The following is a 20,202-nucleotide window of genomic DNA, read 5'->3' as shown; positions in this document are numbered from 1 at the left end:
TGAAGTTTGCAGTAATGGGATCTATAACTTATGTCTATTCAAAACTTAAATTCACAATATAAAATCTTCACTCTTTCTTAGCAATTCTTCAATTCCTTGTTGTGATGCACTAAGTAAACTAAGTGATCTTGGATACAAGGTGTGGTAACTGGAACCTCTTCTTATTTCTGGAATTGTTATGCTTTTTCCTTAGATTGCTCTTCCTTTTCATCTTGAAAAGATCAGGGACAAACTAGCTGAAAATATCCATGAACTATGGGGAATGAATAAAATAGAACTGGGCTGGACATATGGCAAGGTATGTTTTGAATGACCTGCCTGGGTATATTCACCTGTATTAGGTTAAGTCTCCTACCAGCCCAAATCTTGACTTGGAATTTGAATGGGATATGCAGTGGTGGTCTATACATTACCAACAATGTGACCATGTAAGCTGGAATTGCTTATTTCATTAACTATGGAGGAGTATTTATAGTGTACGTTATAAGGAAAAAATGGGAAAAGGAGATTTATATAGTTATGAGTAGCCGTCACTGAACAAAGATAAATGGTATCACTTACATTGACTTCATTGCTGCAGAGAATTTATTGAGTTTTTACTGTGATTCTTAATTCTATCAAGAAAGTACTCCGTTCTGCTGTTCTTTTGCAGATACGGGATGATAATAAAAGGCATCATCCTTGTCTTGTGGAATTCTCAAAACTGCCTGAGACAGAGAAGAATTATAATCTACAAATGTCAACTGAAACCCTCAAGTGAGCTTTAAATAAAAAAGAAAATAAAGTTTCAAATTTTTATTTTTATTCAAGTGCATCATGTTGTTGTAAGATATAAAAACCATTAAAATATCTCTTTCAAAGATATTCTGCTAACTTTACTAGAAGTCCCAGGAACCCAATCAGACTGATGAAGAAGAACTTTGTCTCTACAGAGACCAAATCCTGTTGGTTTTAATAAAGTGGTAGAAATCTCAAGCCATAGATTTGTGCCTTTTTATTCTTTGAAGGGCTTATTTATTATCTCTGATTAATGAAAATATTTGGGTTTTGAAATACCATTATTTTAGATTACTTCTGTGTTTTTAAATATAGTTTCTTCTGTGTAATTTTACAATGCATGAGAACTATAATGTTGTGTTTAACTAATGTCATTTTTATGCCAGAACCCTTTTGGCCCTTGGATGTCACATTGTTCATGCTCATCCAGCAGCTGAGGAAGATCTTAAAAAAGTTAAACTTCCTAAAAAGTATGTACCTTATGGTAACAGTTACATATTATAATATTTATTATAAATATAAAATATTTTAAGTTCATTTAAAGTATACTGAATATGAACCCCATACATTATAAGATTTTACAGATCTCTGGTTAGGCCATTACTTGCCTGTGATGATATTGGCATGTGAATATTGCTGTGCTGCATCACCTTCTGAAGCAGAGAGGCAGGAACAGTTGTATACAGGCAATTGTAGCAGTGTTACATCACCCTGGAACAGTGACTCCAAAGCTCAATACAACATTGAAGTGCTGTTCTGTCTCATAATATAGAACAATCTATTCATATGATGATAAATCTCTTTACTTGAAAGACAGTTTACCACTTTACGGAGACAGAAACAGCAAGTTGGACGCTTGCCATTTCACTTCAGTTTGTCAACCCACCATATGTCTTTTTGTCCTGAAAGAAATTTATCCATGAGAAACAAAGTCAATTGTTTCAAGTGAGCAGTAAAATACATATTTTTGTGATACGAGAGATGGTAATCTTAATCTTAAAATTGATGGCCTCAATTAAAAAAGTAAAATAGAGCTTTTCTCAAGATTCATACCGCAGAGAGTCTATCATAATACTGGTTTGCTATTATTCTCATTAAAATACCTATTGCCTGTATGAAACATCCTAATTAATGGAAACTACTTGACTTGAGCAAAAGAGAATCTGAATATGTCTAAAAGGGCAGGTTGTCCTTATACAATATGGAAGGGTTGGAGAAGATAATGGCTACTGCTGAAAAATTACTAAACCTTTTATTCAGTCAAAAAGTGGTAAGAACAATAGTTAAAATTTTCTTCTTCTGTTGGAAAAAATGGCAATGAGGTCCTTACAGAATGGTTAATTAAAATACCATACTTAATGATACATAAGAGAGTTTCATAGAAAGTCATCATACAGATCTTTAAAACAGAAATTACTTGAAATGTTTAAATGACAAATATATATAAATATAAAATGTAGTAATTCAATAAAAAATTTTGTTGCTTTATAACAGCCTTTTAGGCATGTAAATATGGATCTGAGTCACATTTAATTAGCTGTTGTGAAAGTAGGTGGAAAATGAGATGGTCTAGAATCCAATTTATATCCTAGTCAATAACCAAGTGCAATGGAAGATTTTTGCAAAAGAACAGGGAGAGTAGGAGATTAAAAAGTGGAAGAGAGATAGTGATTTCCACCCTATGAATCTTTCATAGAAAGATTTAAATACCATAACTGGGATATCTTGACTCTCTGTTTTGCTTTGTTGACTTACAGTTACATGATGTCAAATGGATATAAACCTGCCCCTCTTGATCTTTCTGAAGTGAAATTGTTACCTTCTCAGGAATTTCTAGTTGACAGACTAGCAGAAAATGCTCATAATGTCTGGGCAAAAGATAGAATAAAGCAAGGATGGACCTATGGCATTCAACAGGTAGGAATTTCTTTATGTGCATTTGGGATAAGTAAAGAATGTGAGATTTTTTTACTCCAGAACATCATTTGGGAGGGAGTGTTAGTTAAGATGACAAATACTGACTGCCCTGTAATAATTGGAAAAGCCAGAGGGGATTTGGAGCAGGAAAAGAAGCCCTACATATAAAAGTCTGGATTGTCAGACCTGTATGTTTGCAGCTGCTGGATGTATGAGAATATATTTCCACCCTTCTCCTTCATTCTTGTATCTAGGTTTCCAGTGTTATTAACAGATAATTAATTGAGCTTGCTTTCATAGAACTCCTCTTCATTAGTGCTGCTTCTCTTCTGTCATCATTACATGATGCCAAAGTACAATCTGTCTCATTATTCAAAGTCTTTGTGATATCTAAACAGACTTTTCTTGTTGTTTTTTATTATCCCTTTCAGGATCTTAAGAACAAACGTAATCCTCGGTTGGTGCCATACGCATTGTTAGATGAACGTACTAAAAAATCAAACAGAGACAGCCTCCGTGAAGCTGTCAGGACATTTGCAGGCTATGGCTATAGTATTGAGCCACCTGACCAAGAGATAGGTATGTATTTTCAATAAGACTCATGGCCTTTTTATATGACATTTATAATTTCATTTCATTATTAAAAGAGAGATTTTTTTCCTCTGTTTATTTTTGCAGCTGACCAAACAGTAGAAAAAGTCAGCATTGACAAGATACGATTTTTCAGAGTAGAACAATCCTATGCAGTGAAGTCTGGAAAGTGGTACTTTGAGTTTGAAGCTGTGACAGGTGGAGACATGCGTGTTGGCTGGGCCAGGCCAGGCTGTCGACCTGACATAGAGTTGGGAGCTGATGACCAAGCATTTGTATTTGAAGGAAGCAAAGTCAGTACACCTTTACCTCTTTTGATCTACAAACAGACTAGACAGAGGGCTACAACATAGATTTCCTCTGTGTACTCAACATCAACTACCAGCATGTTTTTGATTCGTATAAAGATATCTCTGAGCTCTGTTTCACAGTGGATAGTACCTCCATTTTGGTTCTATCATAAGATTATGCTAACAAAGAAGTGTTGGTTTGTATGTACCTTTCTAGGCTCTATCCAAGTACAGAAGTCTGCCATGATTATAAACAAGATACAGCACTCACTTCCATTTTTTATATGTGATGTTTTAGGAAAATCAAGAAAAAGGTTCTTTATTCATTGAAAGAGCCTCAGTCTGTTTTCCTTTTTCTGTTTTTTTCTGCTTTCTGCATGTACTTTCTTCCCCAGCTTGACTCCTAAAGGACTAGAAGGATGACAGTGGGTAAGAAGTTGAATCCAGTGAACGGTAGTTCTCAGGTTTCAAATTGCTGAAATTAGGCAGCCTTAGTCTCTCTATGTCCCTGTTATCTCTAAGGCAAAAGTCATGATCAGTACTGTTTACAAATTACTTTAATAAATGGAAAATAAAATATCTGGGTTTTTTAATTTATTTTGTATTTGTTTTTTAATTTACCACTGGATTTATTTCCTTGGTTTTCCGTTTAGGGCCAGTGTTGGCATCAAGGCAGCGGATTCTTTGGACGAAGCTGGCAACCCGGAGATGTAGTTGGTTGTATGATAAACTTGGATGACAAGTCAATCATCTTTACTTTGAACGGAGAGTTGCTTATAACCAGTAAAGGTTCAGAACTCGCATTTGCTGACTTCGGAATAGAAAATGGTAACTTCCCCTTTAAAGTCACAGGGTTATTGGAAGACAAAATAATAAAAAACAAACAGAAAAACTAGTCTGTCATGACTCAGTGAACTGAGAAATCATATTTCACTGATATGAGCCTTCAGACTGTGCTAGCATTACCTTCATAAAAAGTTATTTTGAGAGTGATTGTGTGGCACAAACTGAATTTCTTTTCTCCTTCAACCACATTAATGGGGTTTCAGAAGTCAGAGTGGATAAATTTTCTCAGTGTTGCTAGGCTTTGTCAGGACTTCAATGCTGTGAAGAAGTGGTAATAATAAGCGTCCTGAAAAAATTCCAAAACCTGAAAATATAGTCTCTGATAATCTCACTGGAGTGTAAATGTACTATGTTCATGTCTGCAAAGGACAAAATGAGTACAGTGCGGTGAGAGTTTGTATCAAAAGAAAGATCTTTGCAACGTGAGTCTAATCTTTATTTTTTTTTCTCTGTCCTATTCATAACTTATCCAACTGGGATATTTTTCCTCTTCTGTTTTTGGCCTTTGGTTTTTCAAAAAAGTAGTATCTACATACTGTAGTAAAAGAGTTGGGGAATGTTTTCAAGTGGATTTGCTTTCTGTTTTCATTTACTTTTTCTTTGTAAATGTATCTCCTCCAACCAGTAATAGCTTTTAAAGCTGTTAGTAATTGCCAGAAAACTTTTCAGTTGCTCACTGCTCTTCTTTGATCATACCATTGGTAGAGTTTTTATAAAGGCAAAGAATGAGTGACTGCCTTAACAAAGCTGTACTCAAGTCTCAAAATTTAGAAGAGAAAATGTCTCCTTTAGAGGTTGAACTGTGGGCTTTTCCCTAACTTTGCTCCAAATTCTGTTTTTTTGGGAAATGGTGAAATAAGTCAACAGCCTTTCATCCCTGTGTAAACATATATGGAGATCAAAAGTTGAGTCATAAAAAATGCTAGCATTAAAGGAGTGTGTATTTGTCCATTGTGAATGATTAGGAATGAATGTTGGCAAAAAAATTTGTACCTACTGATGATAAAATAAATTTTAAGCAAATGTATTGAGATACTTGAACCTCATCTCAAAGTTCTTTTGAAAAATTTGGCACTCTCAGAAACCATATTTAACTTGTGTTAATAACTTTGGTCTAGCCAAGGCTGGCTTCCAGTGACCATCTTTTTGCATAATGCCATGTTTATTAGTCTAAAAATGAGAAAGATAAATTAAATGGGATAGTGCCTAAGTTCTCAGGTAGCAATTATATTGAGCATAGACATTGGTATTTAAGGTGGCTTTAAATTCTTGCTTCTGTCATCACTTCATGTGCATTACTTGTAGGAGCTAAAGTTTAGTTCACATTAGATAGATCGAAAATAAAGAATGTCTGGTTTTAAACCAAGTTATTAAGTTTTGCTGGGTTTTTTTCTTTAGGTTTTGTTCCAGTTTGTGCACTGGGCCTATCTCAGATTGGTCGCATGAACCTTGGAATGGATGCCAGTACATTCAAGTATTATACGATGTGTGGCCTCCAAGAAGGTTTTGAACCTTTTGCTGTTAACATGAACCGAGATGTTGCTATGTGGTTTAGTAAACGCTTACCAACATTTGTCAATGTGCCAAAAAATCATCCTCACATTAAGGTAACATTACATGTCAGAGAGACACCTGTTCAATGATTGTTTGTTTAGCAAGCTGAGACATTAAACCCTTACTAATGCTTACTGTCATCAGATAGTTTGTCATATTACTCTATTAAGTAACTCTTAGATAATTCCAGATGATCTTGTCCATCTTCTTTTTCATTTATGGTAGTATGGATTCCTATAGATATACCTATCTGGTTTATTATGTATGTTGGGGTTAGCTCCTGGAAACATGTTAGCTATGGGGGTTTTTTGTATTCTACCTTACATGCACTTTCACTTTCTGAACCTTCTCTACTGTAAATTTTTCTTAAATATCTGAAAATTGTTCAGCTTAAGTCTGAGGACATTTAAGTGTACTTGTGGTGTCACAGATTCTTTTATTGTGATACACCAGTGATAAGAATTCCAAAACTCCCTAACTAATCTATCCTAGGGCAGAGTAATATATTCTGCCTTTTCTATAAATTTTTTCAAATTAATATATTCCAAAGTGATATGTTTGAGTTCCTGAGGACACTTTTTATTACAATCTCTCTAGGTCATTTATTTTAATTTAGGTATAGCCAATTATTCTCTAATGATTGTCTCGGAAAATTTCACTGAATTCCAACTAAATTATTTCAGCTTTTTTTTTTATTTTATCAGGATTATTTCATCATTATTCCTGACTTTAAAATATTCCTATCACTGAATTTGAAAATGCACTTTTTCAGCTCAAGGGAAAGTGATATCAAACACTAAGTCCATAATGACACTCTGAACAATTCTAATTGATTTTTCTTCTCATTGTGGTGGAAAATTACTGATTCTTGTGATGCAGTTTTTTACTGACTCGCATACTCAAAGTGAATTAGTTTAATAAACTGTATTTTTAATTTTTTTTTTACTCCCGAAGGGAACATTTTGAAAATATTTTTTGTAGTCAGGAATCATACTGAATCTGTTGATTCCCTTGCTCTTCAGGTTAAATTCAGTGTCAGAGAACAAAGCTGCATAGTTTTGAAGATAATTAATTATGAAAAATTTAAGTTTGCTCTTTCAATTTTCTCATCCTCTAGTAGCTAAATGGAAGTTTTCAGCATTTTGTTGGATAGACTTATTTAAAAATATTTCTGTTATTTTTAGATATGGAGAATTGATGGGACCATTGAGAGTCCACCTCGGTTAAAAGTTACTCACAAAACATTTGGGACACAGAACAGCAATTCAGACATGATATATTGTCGTTTGAGTATGCCCATTGAGTTCCACTCATCATTCAACTTCGGCATGGGTGTGGAAAACGCCTCCTCTGATGTTTTCCAAAAACGGTTAGACTTGGGTTTGGTTATCCTACTTCATGCTTTCAGTCTAAATGTATTGTTATATTATTCTTTATTATTGTATACTCAAAATTTCTGTGCACTAAGAACAGATTACCATGAACTGCTATGTCCAGACAAGAAAGAACCTTTTCTAAATAAGTGCATCACAGGGTCTATAGACCTTTGCCTAAGCAGCTCCGGTTTTTTTCTGAATTATTATGATTTGCAAACCCTAGTCTGGAAAACCAGCTCAGAGTCTTTTACCCTTTTGGATTATTGCTCACCAACATCATTGCTCAGTAGCTCATTGCTACCAGAAAAATGCCTAATTCATTAAAAGAAAAAAGACTGTGGGAAAGGTTTTTAAAGATACTGAGTATTAATGGGCGCTGCACCTTTCTGAGTTACCTCTGTCTTTATTTTACTGCTCTAAATCTGCCTCTGCTCCCACTCTCAACCTTAATTGCAATCAACTATTTTACTTGTATATTTGTATCCTGTACAGTCTTTGCTAATGCATACTCAGTACCAAGCAAAGCTGGTTAGCTAGTAAGCTGACTTACGGTAGTTAGCTTTTAAGTATACTTAGCCTAATAATGACTAATTTTTCACTACTTTTGTTTCATTTAATTATTCACTGATTTTCCTTTATCTGTAGAAAGCCCAGCCAAGAAATTGCTCCTCCTTCTACTACAGTAAGTAAATATGTTGAGATGCTTAGTTCTTCTGAAGTTTTGAAGTAGATTTATTTGTGGCAACATGTTCATTAGAAATCAATATTCATTAGAAATCAATCTGTTGAAAGAAGCCTTTTTAATAATTTTTTATGATACGACACTGTTTATAAATAATGATGTCCAGAGCTGTGTTATTTGTAACTTGTGTAAACATAAACCTCATCAAATTAAAACACTAGTTTTTTTTTTTTTTTATTAAGAGTATTTAAAATTACTTATTAGAAGAATGTCAATTACTATTTTTGAAGTTTGATATATAGGAGATTTGATTATTCCTTGATAAAATACTTTAAATTTCTATTACTAATATGCTCTTTTCCTCCTTTCAGTATTTTTACTCACTACGGATATTTGCTGGCCAAGACCCATCCTCTGTCTGGGTTGGCTGGGTAACACCAGACTATCATTTTTACAGTGAGAATTTTGATCTAAATAAAAATTGTACAGTGACAGTTACTTTAGGCGATGAGAGAGGCAGGGTTCATGAAAGGTAAGGAATTATTCATAGTGTATTAAAGTTTTTATTTTAATGTGTTGTTTAAAAGTCAGATGTTCATAAGCTTGATGATATTTTAAATATTGATTTAAACTAATAAGAAAATTGATTATGGAGGATGAGTTTTCTGTGCTCATTTATATCTGAATGTGTTTTAGATAGACATGTTAAAGTGAATTTACCATTAATGTTCTCTTGTGAAGAAAATTTCTTTTGGAAAGAATTTTAAATGAAATATGCTTCTTTAATTTAATATCTGTATTTACTCCCTATGGATAAAACAGTTTGTTTAGCTGTAACTAACAAGTGCACACAGAAGCCTGTGAAATTTTTTCTTAACTATGAAGTGGAAAAAAAGGTATTCCTCCACTGAAAAGTGCATGTCCACCAAGTTCAGTGTGACCTATGCTTTGTTCTTGTTGCACTTTCAGTGTGAAGCGCAGCAACTGCTACATGGTTTGGGGAGGAGATGCAATTGCTAATTCCCAGAGATCAGGTCGCAGTAATGTTGATATAGAAATTGGATGCTTTGTTGACCTGGCTACTGGAATGGTATCATTCACAGCCAATGGAAGAGAGCTTGGCACTTGTTATCAGGTATTATCAAATTTTCAGGAAGCTATCTAGTAAGATTCTTGTTTTTATGCTATTTTCCCAGGAATCTAACTGGACACCATTTGTGTGATGATAATATGTTTTCCTATATCATTCTGATTTTTCCTTCTTTTTCTCACTCCTTTTAAGGCTATGTTTTTTGAGTTGTTTCAGTATGTTTGGATGAATATTCTTTTTACATCTCTGTGCAGTTCAAAATCTTGATTAATAAAGTCAATTCTTTAAATTGTTTTTTCAACTGAAACTATTATACAATAAAGGGGAAATAAATATTTAAAGTAGCTGAAAGTCAAAATTAGACTTTATATATAATTTTTGATATGAATTAAGAAGAAAAATTTACTTCATTATTACCAGGGTTTGTGTCTTCTGCAGATAGCTGTGATTTTTAGTGACCTTGTGATTTGATAAGTTTCAAAACCTAAAATTCAAAGATGCATTAATACAGAAAGCCAAAATAAGTGGGGTGAGCCCTAAATGTTATTAATACCATCAAAACATGATGTCATTTTAAAAGTGAATCAGTGGTTGACAGGAATTTTCAGCACCAGATTGTTGAGATTTCCTCTCAGTAAGATCAGTTGTCCATAGTAAAGCACTTACTGTGGAAGAAGTTGTCCAGTATTAGCAACAATTCATTGCTTTCTTCTATGTCAACCCCCTCAAATGTGTAATACAGACAAAACTGTAATGTTATTTAACTAGATTTAATGGAACTTTTATACTGACTCCATTGAAAACACATGTGGCAGGGCTGCACACAGCCTGTACATGGGAGTGGGATGTTATTTAATAGTTGTGATTTTGGAATATTTTGTAATAGTGGCCAGTAACTTCAGTGCCACCCTGGGAGAATATTGAATGTCAGCACACTGGCAAAAGAAAACAGGTGGTTAAAGTGTGTAAGCTTTGTTGGTTTTCTAACCAGATACAAATCAGTACGAAAGCTTCTGAGCAAACCCATGAAACTTTGGTGTGTTTCTTTGCAGTGGATGTTTGTGGGGTTTTCTTCATTGACAGCCTTTAGCTGTTCTTATCTTGCTAGGAGATGTATGAACAGATGTGGAAGATGCATGTAATTGAATTTAGTGTAAATAACACTATCAGGTTTTTCCTTATATGATTTACAATTAATATAATCATGTTCTATGTACTAAATGTAAAACTATCTCACAAAATACCATTATTTCTCCTCTGTTTCTTCTCTTTTTCACGGAAAAACACCAGAAGTTCTTTTAGGAAATATTTTCTCAATAAGCCTGTTACACCTGGTCTGCTGAAAAATGAGACTATCCAGCATTTTCTGTATAGATATAAAATAGTATAACCCAACAAGATTGTCGCAAATAAGGGTGAAATATTTTTATATTTTAGCTTATTTTGAATAATTGAATTATTTTCTCTCTTTTTGAAAGTAATGAAAATAATATTATGTAGTTTTCATTTCCATGTCTTGAACATTTTTACAATAATGTAGGACCTTTAAAATATTTTAATAAATAAAATCTCTCACTCCAACTGCCACAAATAATTTATATTTGTCTGGTCTAGGTAGTCTAGTCTTATAGAGTTTGCATATACTTTTCAGCTTTCTTAACTGAAATGGAAGGACAATATTTGTTTGTTGTTTTCATTTTAAAAGGCCTGTAGGTCAACATATTTAAGAGAGGAAATTAATTTTTCTGTAGTTCTTGATCTAACTATTGAATTCCATGGTGATATTAAGGAAAAAAACCAACACAACAATCAGAACAGAATGCCTTTTTTTTTCTGGATTTGGGGTTGTGGCTTTTTTACCTTATCAAAAAGGTTGGAATGTTAATACATACCCCTATATTATTTTGTCTATGTCCATAGTTGATAGATTGTTGTCCTCAAAGTTAGGAGTTGTACTCCTTCACAGCACAAATACTGTAGCTTATGTACAGTGTCTGTACATGATACACAAAATGCACGATGATGTGATTAATATATTTAATTGAACATCTGAAACTTTGACTTAATTGCAGAGATGTACTTTACTTTTTTCAGCCACCCTGCAGCACTGAATTTTTAAAATTAATATACTGTTCTATAATTATATTTTTAATTCTTTATTTCATGGCAGTGGTTCCTCCTACAGGTGTTGAGAGCACATAAGGCTACAAAACACCTGTCTTAAAAACCAGGTGCTCCTATGATGATAACTGCAAATACTTTACTATATTATAGGTAGACACTATTCAACACTTTATTTAGTAAATTATATAAATTATTTGATAATGAAGTGTAAGGTATACAATATTTATTTTATATCATATTCAGAGAGATGATTTTGTTTTTTCATTTTTAATTAAAAAAAAAATTAATCTCATTTCACTTCTAGGTTGAACCAAACACCAAGCTTTTTCCAGCAACTTTTTTACAGCCTACAAGCACTAACTTGATTCAGTTTGAACTTGGTAAATTGAAGGTAGGAAGTATTTTTTGTATTCTATAGAAAAACAATCTTTATGTAAATGTTCTCTTTTAAATCTGTTTATTTCCATGTAAATTCCTGCTCAGTTGAATTTGCTTAGGAAGGGTTGAACCAAAGGCATGACTTGTAATTTGACTTCTACGTTTACTTCTGTAAATGTTGTTATTATGTGCAGTTAATTGATTATCTGCAATTGTCAAAATAAACTAATATTGTTTGAGGATAACACCATTAATGTTGGGGGATTTTAAAGGATTTAATGGAAATCGTTGCAATAACTTCTACCTTTCTATAATTCCCTTATTATTTAAAAGTTATACTTCCTTTTGGTGTTATGGGTTTATTAATAATTACATGTTTCAAAAATAATTAATACATATATTTGTTTCAGAACACCATGCCTTTATCAGCAGCAATTTTTAAAAGTGAAGAAAGAAATCCTATTCCTCAGTGTCCCCCTCGCCTTGATGTACAAACTATCACGCCAGTTTTATGGAGCCGGATGCCAAACAGCTTCCTCAGAGTAGAAACTGAGCGTGTCAGCGAGCGTCATGGCTGGGTTGTGCAGTGCTTGGAACCTCTGCAGATGATGGCACTTCATATCCCAGAAGAAAACAGGTACGCTGAAAATGAGATAAAATTACTTGATGTGGACAAAATATGCTGAAAAAAGGTGTCAGTGTACTGATTAAACCTGCCTTTCTGAATAATTACCTTATAGCTGTTGAGAATTTCTGATCCTACCTGATATCATATCAGATATTACTGTATTCATGAAACGTAATACAGGAGGCTGAACTTTAATGACATGTACCAGGTTTTGCATGCATAAAAGAAAGCATGACTATTTGGTTTTATTTAAATTCAAATTGAAATAGCATCTCTTAAATCTGTATGTCTTTAAACATGGAGATTTTTCTCAGCTTGAGAAAAACAAGCAATAAGAACATGCAAGTACTATTTTGCCAATTTTTTCTGTAATAGAAACCTGTAGACTCTTCCTGTTCCATTTGTGCTGAATTTACATTAAATAAGTTCTTATGTTCTTATTGACAAGATCATGCCTTCCTTTCAGTTTCATTAAGTTTTATCTTCAGAGTGAGGATAATAAAGTTCTATCCAAATGCCAAATGTCATTACCAGTGAAAAATCAAACTATCAGCAAAAGCATAGCAGAAAGATCATTTAACATCTGTACTTTTATTAGTAATTATTAAATTTCTTTTAATGATTCAAAACTCAATTTTATTTATTGCTAATAAAGCTGAATTCAAGGAAAGAGTGAAAAACACTGGGTCTTGTGGAAAAAAATGAACCAGCAATCCTCAGTAAACTACAAAGGCACTGTTTAGGAATGTTAGTAATACAGATTTTCAGCATGCCTAATATGCCTATTTTAAAAACAAGTTCTAATTTACAATTGATTCCAAAGAAGCACCTCCATCTTAGATTTTGGGGGGTTTTATTCCTATGGAGTAATAATTTAAAGCAGTCTCAATAAATTACTCCCACCATTTCTTGTGTTTTAATGATGCACACACTAAGAGTAATTAGTATCAATCTTTATATTAGTGGTTTGAAAAGGAACTGAGAAAATGTTCCTCTTCATACCACTAATATAAAAGTTGATAATAACTAATCTTAGTTAGTATCAAAATGTTCAGAGATTATAGAACTTTACTTTTCCAAAGTCTTTATTCATGGAATTGACTGTTGTTCTGTTTCTTTATTTCATAACAGATGTGTTGATATTTTGGAGCTATGTGAACAAGAAGATTTGATGATGTTTCACTATCACACCTTAAAGCTCTATAGCTCAGTTAGTGCTCTAGGTAACACTAGAGTTGCTTATGCACTTTGTAGCCATGTGGATGTATCTCAGCTATTTTTCACAATAGATAATCAATACTTACCTGGACTTCTGCGTTCTGGATTCTACGACTTGCTCATTAGTATTCACTTGGAGCACGCCAAGCAAGCCAAGCTCATGATGAGCAATGAGTTTATCATTCCAGTTACAGATGAAACTCGAAATATTAAATTATATCCCGATGAAACAAAGAAACATGGTTTACCTGGAGTAGGTCTTAGCACTTGTCTTAAACCAGCCTTTAATTTTTCTACTCCGTGCTTTATTGCGACCAGCGAAGATCATCAGACATCCATCCCAGAGATCCCCCTGGAGATACTTAAATCCAAGGCCATAAGTATGTTGACAGAGGCAGTGCAGGGCAGTGGCAGTCACATACGAGACCCTGTTGGAGGACAGGTTGCTTTCCAGTTTGTTCCTGTTCTTAAACTGATAGCAACACTGCTTGTAATGGGTGTTTTTGATGATGATGATGTGAAGCAGGTGTTACTCCTCATTGATCCCACTGTGTTTGGAGACAACAAGGAAGAAACAGAAGAGAGGACAGAGAAGGAAGAAGTGACACAAGTTGAAGAAAAAGCTGTAGAAGCTGGGGAGAAAGCAATCAAACAAACAAAAGCTCCTGCAAAGGGCTTGTTGCAGACAAGATTACCAGAATCTGTTAAGCTTCAGGTGACCATTTATTATAAATATGTTACTTATATTCTACTCTTGATGAAAAAAGGATTGTGTTTTTTGTCTGTTCTCTACTTAATAAGATTTGAAATTCTCAAGGTCTTTAATTCCACTTTGCCTTAAAACCTCAAATTCATTTAAAAAAAATTGATGATGATGCGGTTCTTTCTACAGCTATCTACACTTAATTAGATATGTGAATACATACTTATTTCATGGGAACCAAAGGGTTAGACCAGGTAATCTTTCAAGGACCCTTTCAAGCCAAACTAGTGTGTGATTTCTAGATATTTTGGGTGCATGGAGTGATAGATTGTGTGTGCAATATATTAACAATTAGGTAATGAAACCATGATTTTTTTATCCTTCACAGTGTTGAAACAAAAATATGGGAAAAATGTCTCTCATTTTTACAGTCTGATGCAGTGTATAATGTGTGCTCAAGTTCTCCCCCAGAGTTTGTAAACCTGTTGAGATTGTCTGTTTTCTCTACCCTAGATGTGTCATTTACTCAATTATTTTTGTGACTGTGAACTACAACATAGAGTGGAAGCAATTGTATCGTTTGCAGACCGTTATGTATCAAAATTGCAGTATAACCAGAAATACAGGTACAATGAACTCATGCAAGCCTTGAACATGTCTGCTGCATTGACTGCCAAGAAAACTAAAGAATTTCGGTCTCCTCCTCAAGAGCAGGTAATATTAAAAAAAAAAAAAGATTGAATTAAAGATTTAAAAAACTCTTTATGAGGACAAAATAAAATCCTGACTCGCTGAAGAAGCAAAATGAATTTGAAAATTAATTTATTCCATGCCACAAAATACTGAATGTCAGAATGTTGAAACTTGTGTTCTAGAACTCATGCTGTAAACCAAAGTTATAAATAGGTAAAGTATTGCTATATACTAGAATATGTCCTAAGCTATTTCAGTGTTTTAACTGTGTTTTAAATCCCTTAAAGATTAATATGTTGCTGAATTTTCAACTGGGAGAGGATTGTCCCTGTCCAGAGGAGATTCGGGAGGAGCTATATGAATTTCATGATGATCTTCTAATTCACTGTGGTGAGTGGCAAGTTGTTGATACAAGTTTTGTTTGTGTTTTTGGCACTTGACGGATCAGTTGAAAAATATACTAGCATGAGAGGTTTTTTTATCAGTGACTTTACAAAGTGCCTACAAAGTGACTTTAGTGACAAACTTCAGTGTATATTACAAAAATATGGGAAGCCTGTGGATGGTTTTAAGTTTCACTGTTAAATCTCTATCAAATATTATCTCATATTATTCTGTTTATACACCAGTTTTAGACTTACTGGGGAAAAAAATAATCCAAACAAGTAGGTTGGCTTACCTTAAAAAATTCATATGAGCACATGTATAAGTACATGCAGATAAAAGGTATTTTGAGGGAACAAAATTGCTGCAAAGCTGAGCATCAGAAAATAAATTTAATAAAAAGGGGATGTGGAGTTCTCTGCCTACTTTAACTTAGTTTTCTCTGGTATGCATAACTGTGAGAGTCAGTCATTATAAAACACTCTTGCACTGCATACTGGAACTGTTCCCACTCATTTAATTTGGATTTCCTGTACAATTTTATGTGGCTTTTTTTATGTCTATTTATTTGTTAGTTTATTGAGTTTGTTGAGATCTTAGTCTAATTCAGACAATCATGAAATTATTAACATTTGTAGACTGAGTCATCTAATTATTACTGTTCATTGCCAGCAATTATGCAGTTAAAACTGAAATAAACAAGCTTTTTCCATCGACCTACTTGGTAGATATATTCAGAGTTACTCTTCCAGTGTATTGCTTAGTTCTATGGTTTTTGGCATCCATCTTGTCCAAAAAGAATGGGCCGATGTTATTACAGTGAGTTGACAGCATCTCAGTCTCTTCCCCAGGAAGAGTATGATATTCCTAATGGTTAGTTCTTCCTCGTCCACCTTCTTGCTTGAGGTCATTATCAAATGTTTACCAATACAATCTGATATATCTTCCTGTGCTGGTTATCCCTAAAACCAGGGTTAGCTGGTTCATGGAATTGTACTTTTTAATCACCTGTAATTACTTTCTGTTTTCTGTTTGGAGGCATGGTGCTTCCTATACCATTCTGTGCTTGTATTGTTAAGGCTTCTGATGTTATTTTGCACTGCTATATCTGAGTACCCTCTTAGAATCTCAAGCAACCAGCAAGCTGTGATTTCATGATAAGTCAATTGCAATTTTTCAACTACCTCAGCCTTAGCCTCAGCCTCAGCCAAAGATGAGTAGGTCTTCAGGTATCTAAGCTGTGCTCCATCTGTTTACTTCTGAGTGTGTTGTACAAGACAGTATTAAAAGCCTTAAAATCAAGATTTCTGTCTGTAAGGCAGAAATTTAGTTAGTTTATCATTACTTGTTTTTCACTATCCTCCGTTAATTGTTATTCATCATTTCTTATGAGTGCTTGCCAAAAACTGTTTCTTTCATTCCATACTTTTTCTTTCAAGTGTTAAAGTGAATAGTTAGCATCCTCCTATTTACTCCTCTTTCTCTGTTTTTATTGCATCTAATATAATAAATTTTTAGATCCACCTCCATTGTTCAGTCACTTAGCCCTTGATCTGACCTCTGGTTTCCAAGGATAATGTGCATTTGGTGGCACAGAGTACTCTAAGACTCCAGGATAGACATTATGAAAGCCTTACAACTTGGAAATGTCTTAACTCCACAGTCAATTCATTTTAGTTTAAAACCTTGGGGCTGCTATGATCATTGAGTTATTTTAGCTCCTGATCATTCTTCAAAACACTATTTATTGTATGCATTGAGATTTTGCTTTTTAGGGATACGCTTTTATTATTTGTTTACTACATTGTACATGTGTATTTTGAATGAGAGTTCAAGATAGACAAAACACTGTCTCATTATTAAAATAGTTTAAAGATCCTCTGGATTCTATGCAAAACCATATTCATTACTTTGTACAGATTTATCAGAGGTGGTTGCTGTGGATAAATGCTCCTCATTATCTGTGTCCTGACTTGGTCCTGAAAATCAGTACTAAGCAATCACAGCTGCAGATTAAATGAATAGGATTTCTGCTTGGAATGTTTAATCAGCTTTTTAGCACTAAGTATACTTTGCCATCTAAGTGGAAAACTATGTATGCAATCAAGTAATTAAAGGCTTCTTCATAATGAATATAAGCAAATAGTTACTCAGGCAGTCTTAATCCTAGCACGTCGTAACTGGGAGTGGTTAATTTTACTAGCAAAATAATGGCCCTCAATCATATTTTTTATGTTCAATTTCTCACTTATAAAGAACCAAGGAAATTTACAGCATATTTGGTAGCATCATATCAAACTGACAGTTACCTGGGTTGAAACCATCACAGTGCTCAGACCTCTGCCACTTGAAGGAAGCAATTAGCCAGTAGCAACAGCAGACAGTCAGCTTCTGAATGGATTGCAACTCTAAGATGATGCAGAATGAGTGATATGGGAGAGTAGATGAGACCCCACCTGGAGGAGTCACAGACCTCATCTACCTCAGTCAAACCCTGTTTAAACTCATGATACCAGTGCATTTCCTTCTCTCTGTCCATTTCAACTTCTTCAGAGTTCCTCTCCCAGTGTCCTTCTCTTGTGTTCAGAACCCAGTTTTTATTTCAGTGCCAGATATTTGTTCCTTTAATATCCTTGTCTGCTTTCTCTTTCCTTTCATTGCTGGTGACATTTCCTGTTCTTGCTTTCTTTCAGACTGATTGTATCCCTTCTTAACTTTTCATTTTGCCAAGCCAGTTCCACTTATCCCATTTCTAAAATTCTGTATGTATTGTCCAATTTCAATTTTGACTTCCTTCATTCCCTCTCAGTGCCTTTGAATTTTATCACTTAGTCACTCCTAGTCATAATTATCCCTCCCCTTTTTGTAGGTGCTGGCAGCAAAGTTCCTCCAGCTTGTTACCATGTGTCTGTTCCATTTTCTTTCTTAGTTGACTGTTTAGGACCAGTTTTAGCCACTGCAGTTTCTTCTTTTCCCCCCTGCTTCAGGTTCTAGGTCTAGTATCCTGTCTGAAAAACTTTTCCTTTTGTGAATTTCTCTTTGACAAGTAAACTGCAAAAGCTTACATTTCAGCTTAGCACAATCTCTGATCTGGAGAGAGCCTGCTTAGTTGTTCTTTGCTTCTGCACATAACACATGCGTTGTCTGATGACCATGAAGGAGGTGTGAGAGACTTTGAATGGTTGTGAAGCAGTGTAGTGAACTGAACTGAATTAAACTGGTCATTTTACCAGGTATTAAACCACCTGATAAAATGACATTCTGCCTCATTGTATAAATTTTCATGAAAAGCATGTATTATCCACATAATCTCTGAATGTCTGCCTTATTACAGCTTTAAATTCAGTTAATATATTTGTTTATGGCTGCTAAATATCTCAACTGAAAAACTGTACTGTATTGGAAGATGCAGCCATACACTTTTTTCTTTAACCTACATTCTGCAATATGAAACAAAGGATCACATATTTGATCAAATAGGACTGTGAGTCATACTTAATTGCCATAGAAGACTCTTAAAAAAGTACCACCTCTTTGGTCATAACAGTGAAAAATGAATACTATAAGTCTGGATATAAGAAGTATGTGTACTGAAATGAACATAATTTGAGGAGTGCTTCTGGTACTGTGCGTTAAAGCTGCTGGACTTACTACTTCTTCTTTTATCCTGTGTGAAATTTGCTGGTGAAAAAAATAAATATTCCTATAGCGATTTTAATATGGTTTAAATATTGAGGGAGTTAAACTTCAAACATTAAGGTTTTTTTCTAACCAGTTTTATTTTATGCTAAGGTATTCCACTAGAAGAAGAGGAAGAGGAAGAAGAAGATTCCTCCTTGACTGGCAAACTCCGTTCATTAATGTACAAAATCAAAGGTCCACCAAAAGCAGAAAAATTGGAGCCTAAGGAAGAAGAAGAGAAAGCTCCTAGTAAGTTTTCTTTCCATATAAATGCTTTCATGGTGCAAATGTTAAAGTTTTACACAGTCAAAATGAGTGTATTTTCTAATAAAATTTTATGAGGGGCTGAAGAAGGACACTGCCTGTTTAAGTTTCTTCTGCCTCTTAGAAATATTATTCTGTATATGGAACACCTCAGATGCATTTTTAAACAAGAAATTAAAATGAGTGGAAGATTTTAGATCTAGATCATTAACTCTGGGGTTGAAAATTTACATATTCTTTATAAAGAACTGTGAAAAGCTGATTATGGCACAATAATCTAGACTCAAGCATTCTAAACTTGGGAAGATCTAAATTTTATGGTTTTTTTTTAAATGTAAAAATTCTTCTGTAGAGCTTATCTCCATTTCCTTCTATTCCCTTTTCATATAGAAGCAAATACAGACAAGCACATAACCCCCCCAAAACACTTGTAATCACGAGCGTTTCTTATTCTTAGCAGTATTCCTGTACATATCCATTCTCATACCCTCTTCCATAAGATGCGAGGGATGTTCATGGTCTATGCAGGTGAGATTGGTTCTGTGCTTGCAATTCCTCGACTATTTGCACAAGCCTTTAGTTGAGCCTCTTTGAACAACTCACCTGATTCTCATTGCCACTGTGCTCACATGCCCTATGAGAATTCATCCCAGTGAGGGTGATGTATGGTATGAATCTCACAAACTTTGTCTTTGCTGTTGATATGAGTTTTCAAACCTTAGTAGTGACTAGGGATGGTAAGGAACAAGTAAGGCAAAAAGCCAAATTCCTCCAGGTCTTCCTTTAGGACACTTTTTTTTGAGGTTTCTTCTTGCCTTTCTGAATCAGGATTGGGGCTCTAGCTCTAAATTTCTGTAACACCACACAGATATCATGTGCAGGATTCTCCAAGTGACTTCAGGTTGGTCAACCAGTAACAGTTCTCTTTTTTTCCAAGTTGTTCAGTTTGTCAGTAGGCCCATGTACAGATGTGGAATGATTAATTTATTTCAGGTTCAATAATTAA

At 34.2% G+C, this 20,202-nt stretch overlaps 1 protein-coding gene across 1 annotated transcript in view; it reads left to right on the top strand.

The window, feature by feature from the left end:
* RYR3 (ryanodine receptor 3) overlaps positions 1-20,202 on the top strand; it is a 196,389-nt gene that overhangs the window by 84,613 nt on the left and 91,574 nt on the right. Inside the window, exons 21-38 of the mRNA XM_054275545.1 lie at positions 194-298; positions 653-756; positions 1,164-1,247; positions 2,535-2,694; positions 3,126-3,273; positions 3,373-3,578; positions 4,229-4,403; positions 5,820-6,028; positions 7,160-7,344; positions 7,997-8,033; positions 8,405-8,565; positions 9,003-9,168; positions 11,552-11,638; positions 12,036-12,262; positions 13,385-14,186; positions 14,688-14,888; positions 15,155-15,257; positions 19,044-19,181. Coding sequence (XP_054131520.1) covers positions 194-298; positions 653-756; positions 1,164-1,247; positions 2,535-2,694; positions 3,126-3,273; positions 3,373-3,578; positions 4,229-4,403; positions 5,820-6,028; positions 7,160-7,344; positions 7,997-8,033; positions 8,405-8,565; positions 9,003-9,168; positions 11,552-11,638; positions 12,036-12,262; positions 13,385-14,186; positions 14,688-14,888; positions 15,155-15,257; positions 19,044-19,181 — 3,298 coding nt within the window. The remainder of the gene's footprint in view (positions 1-193; positions 299-652; positions 757-1,163; positions 1,248-2,534; positions 2,695-3,125; positions 3,274-3,372; positions 3,579-4,228; positions 4,404-5,819; positions 6,029-7,159; positions 7,345-7,996; positions 8,034-8,404; positions 8,566-9,002; positions 9,169-11,551; positions 11,639-12,035; positions 12,263-13,384; positions 14,187-14,687; positions 14,889-15,154; positions 15,258-19,043; positions 19,182-20,202) is intronic.

Source organism: Melozone crissalis, unplaced genomic scaffold (genome assembly GCF_028551555.1).
Source record: "Melozone crissalis strain CALT ecotype California unplaced genomic scaffold, PUWL_Pcris_2 ptg000018l_1, whole genome shotgun sequence".
In the NCBI taxonomy this organism is placed as follows: domain Eukaryota; kingdom Metazoa; phylum Chordata; class Aves; order Passeriformes; family Passerellidae; genus Melozone; species Melozone crissalis.
Note: the sequence above shows the minus strand (reverse complement) of the source record. Positions and strands in the feature narration are given on the sequence as shown.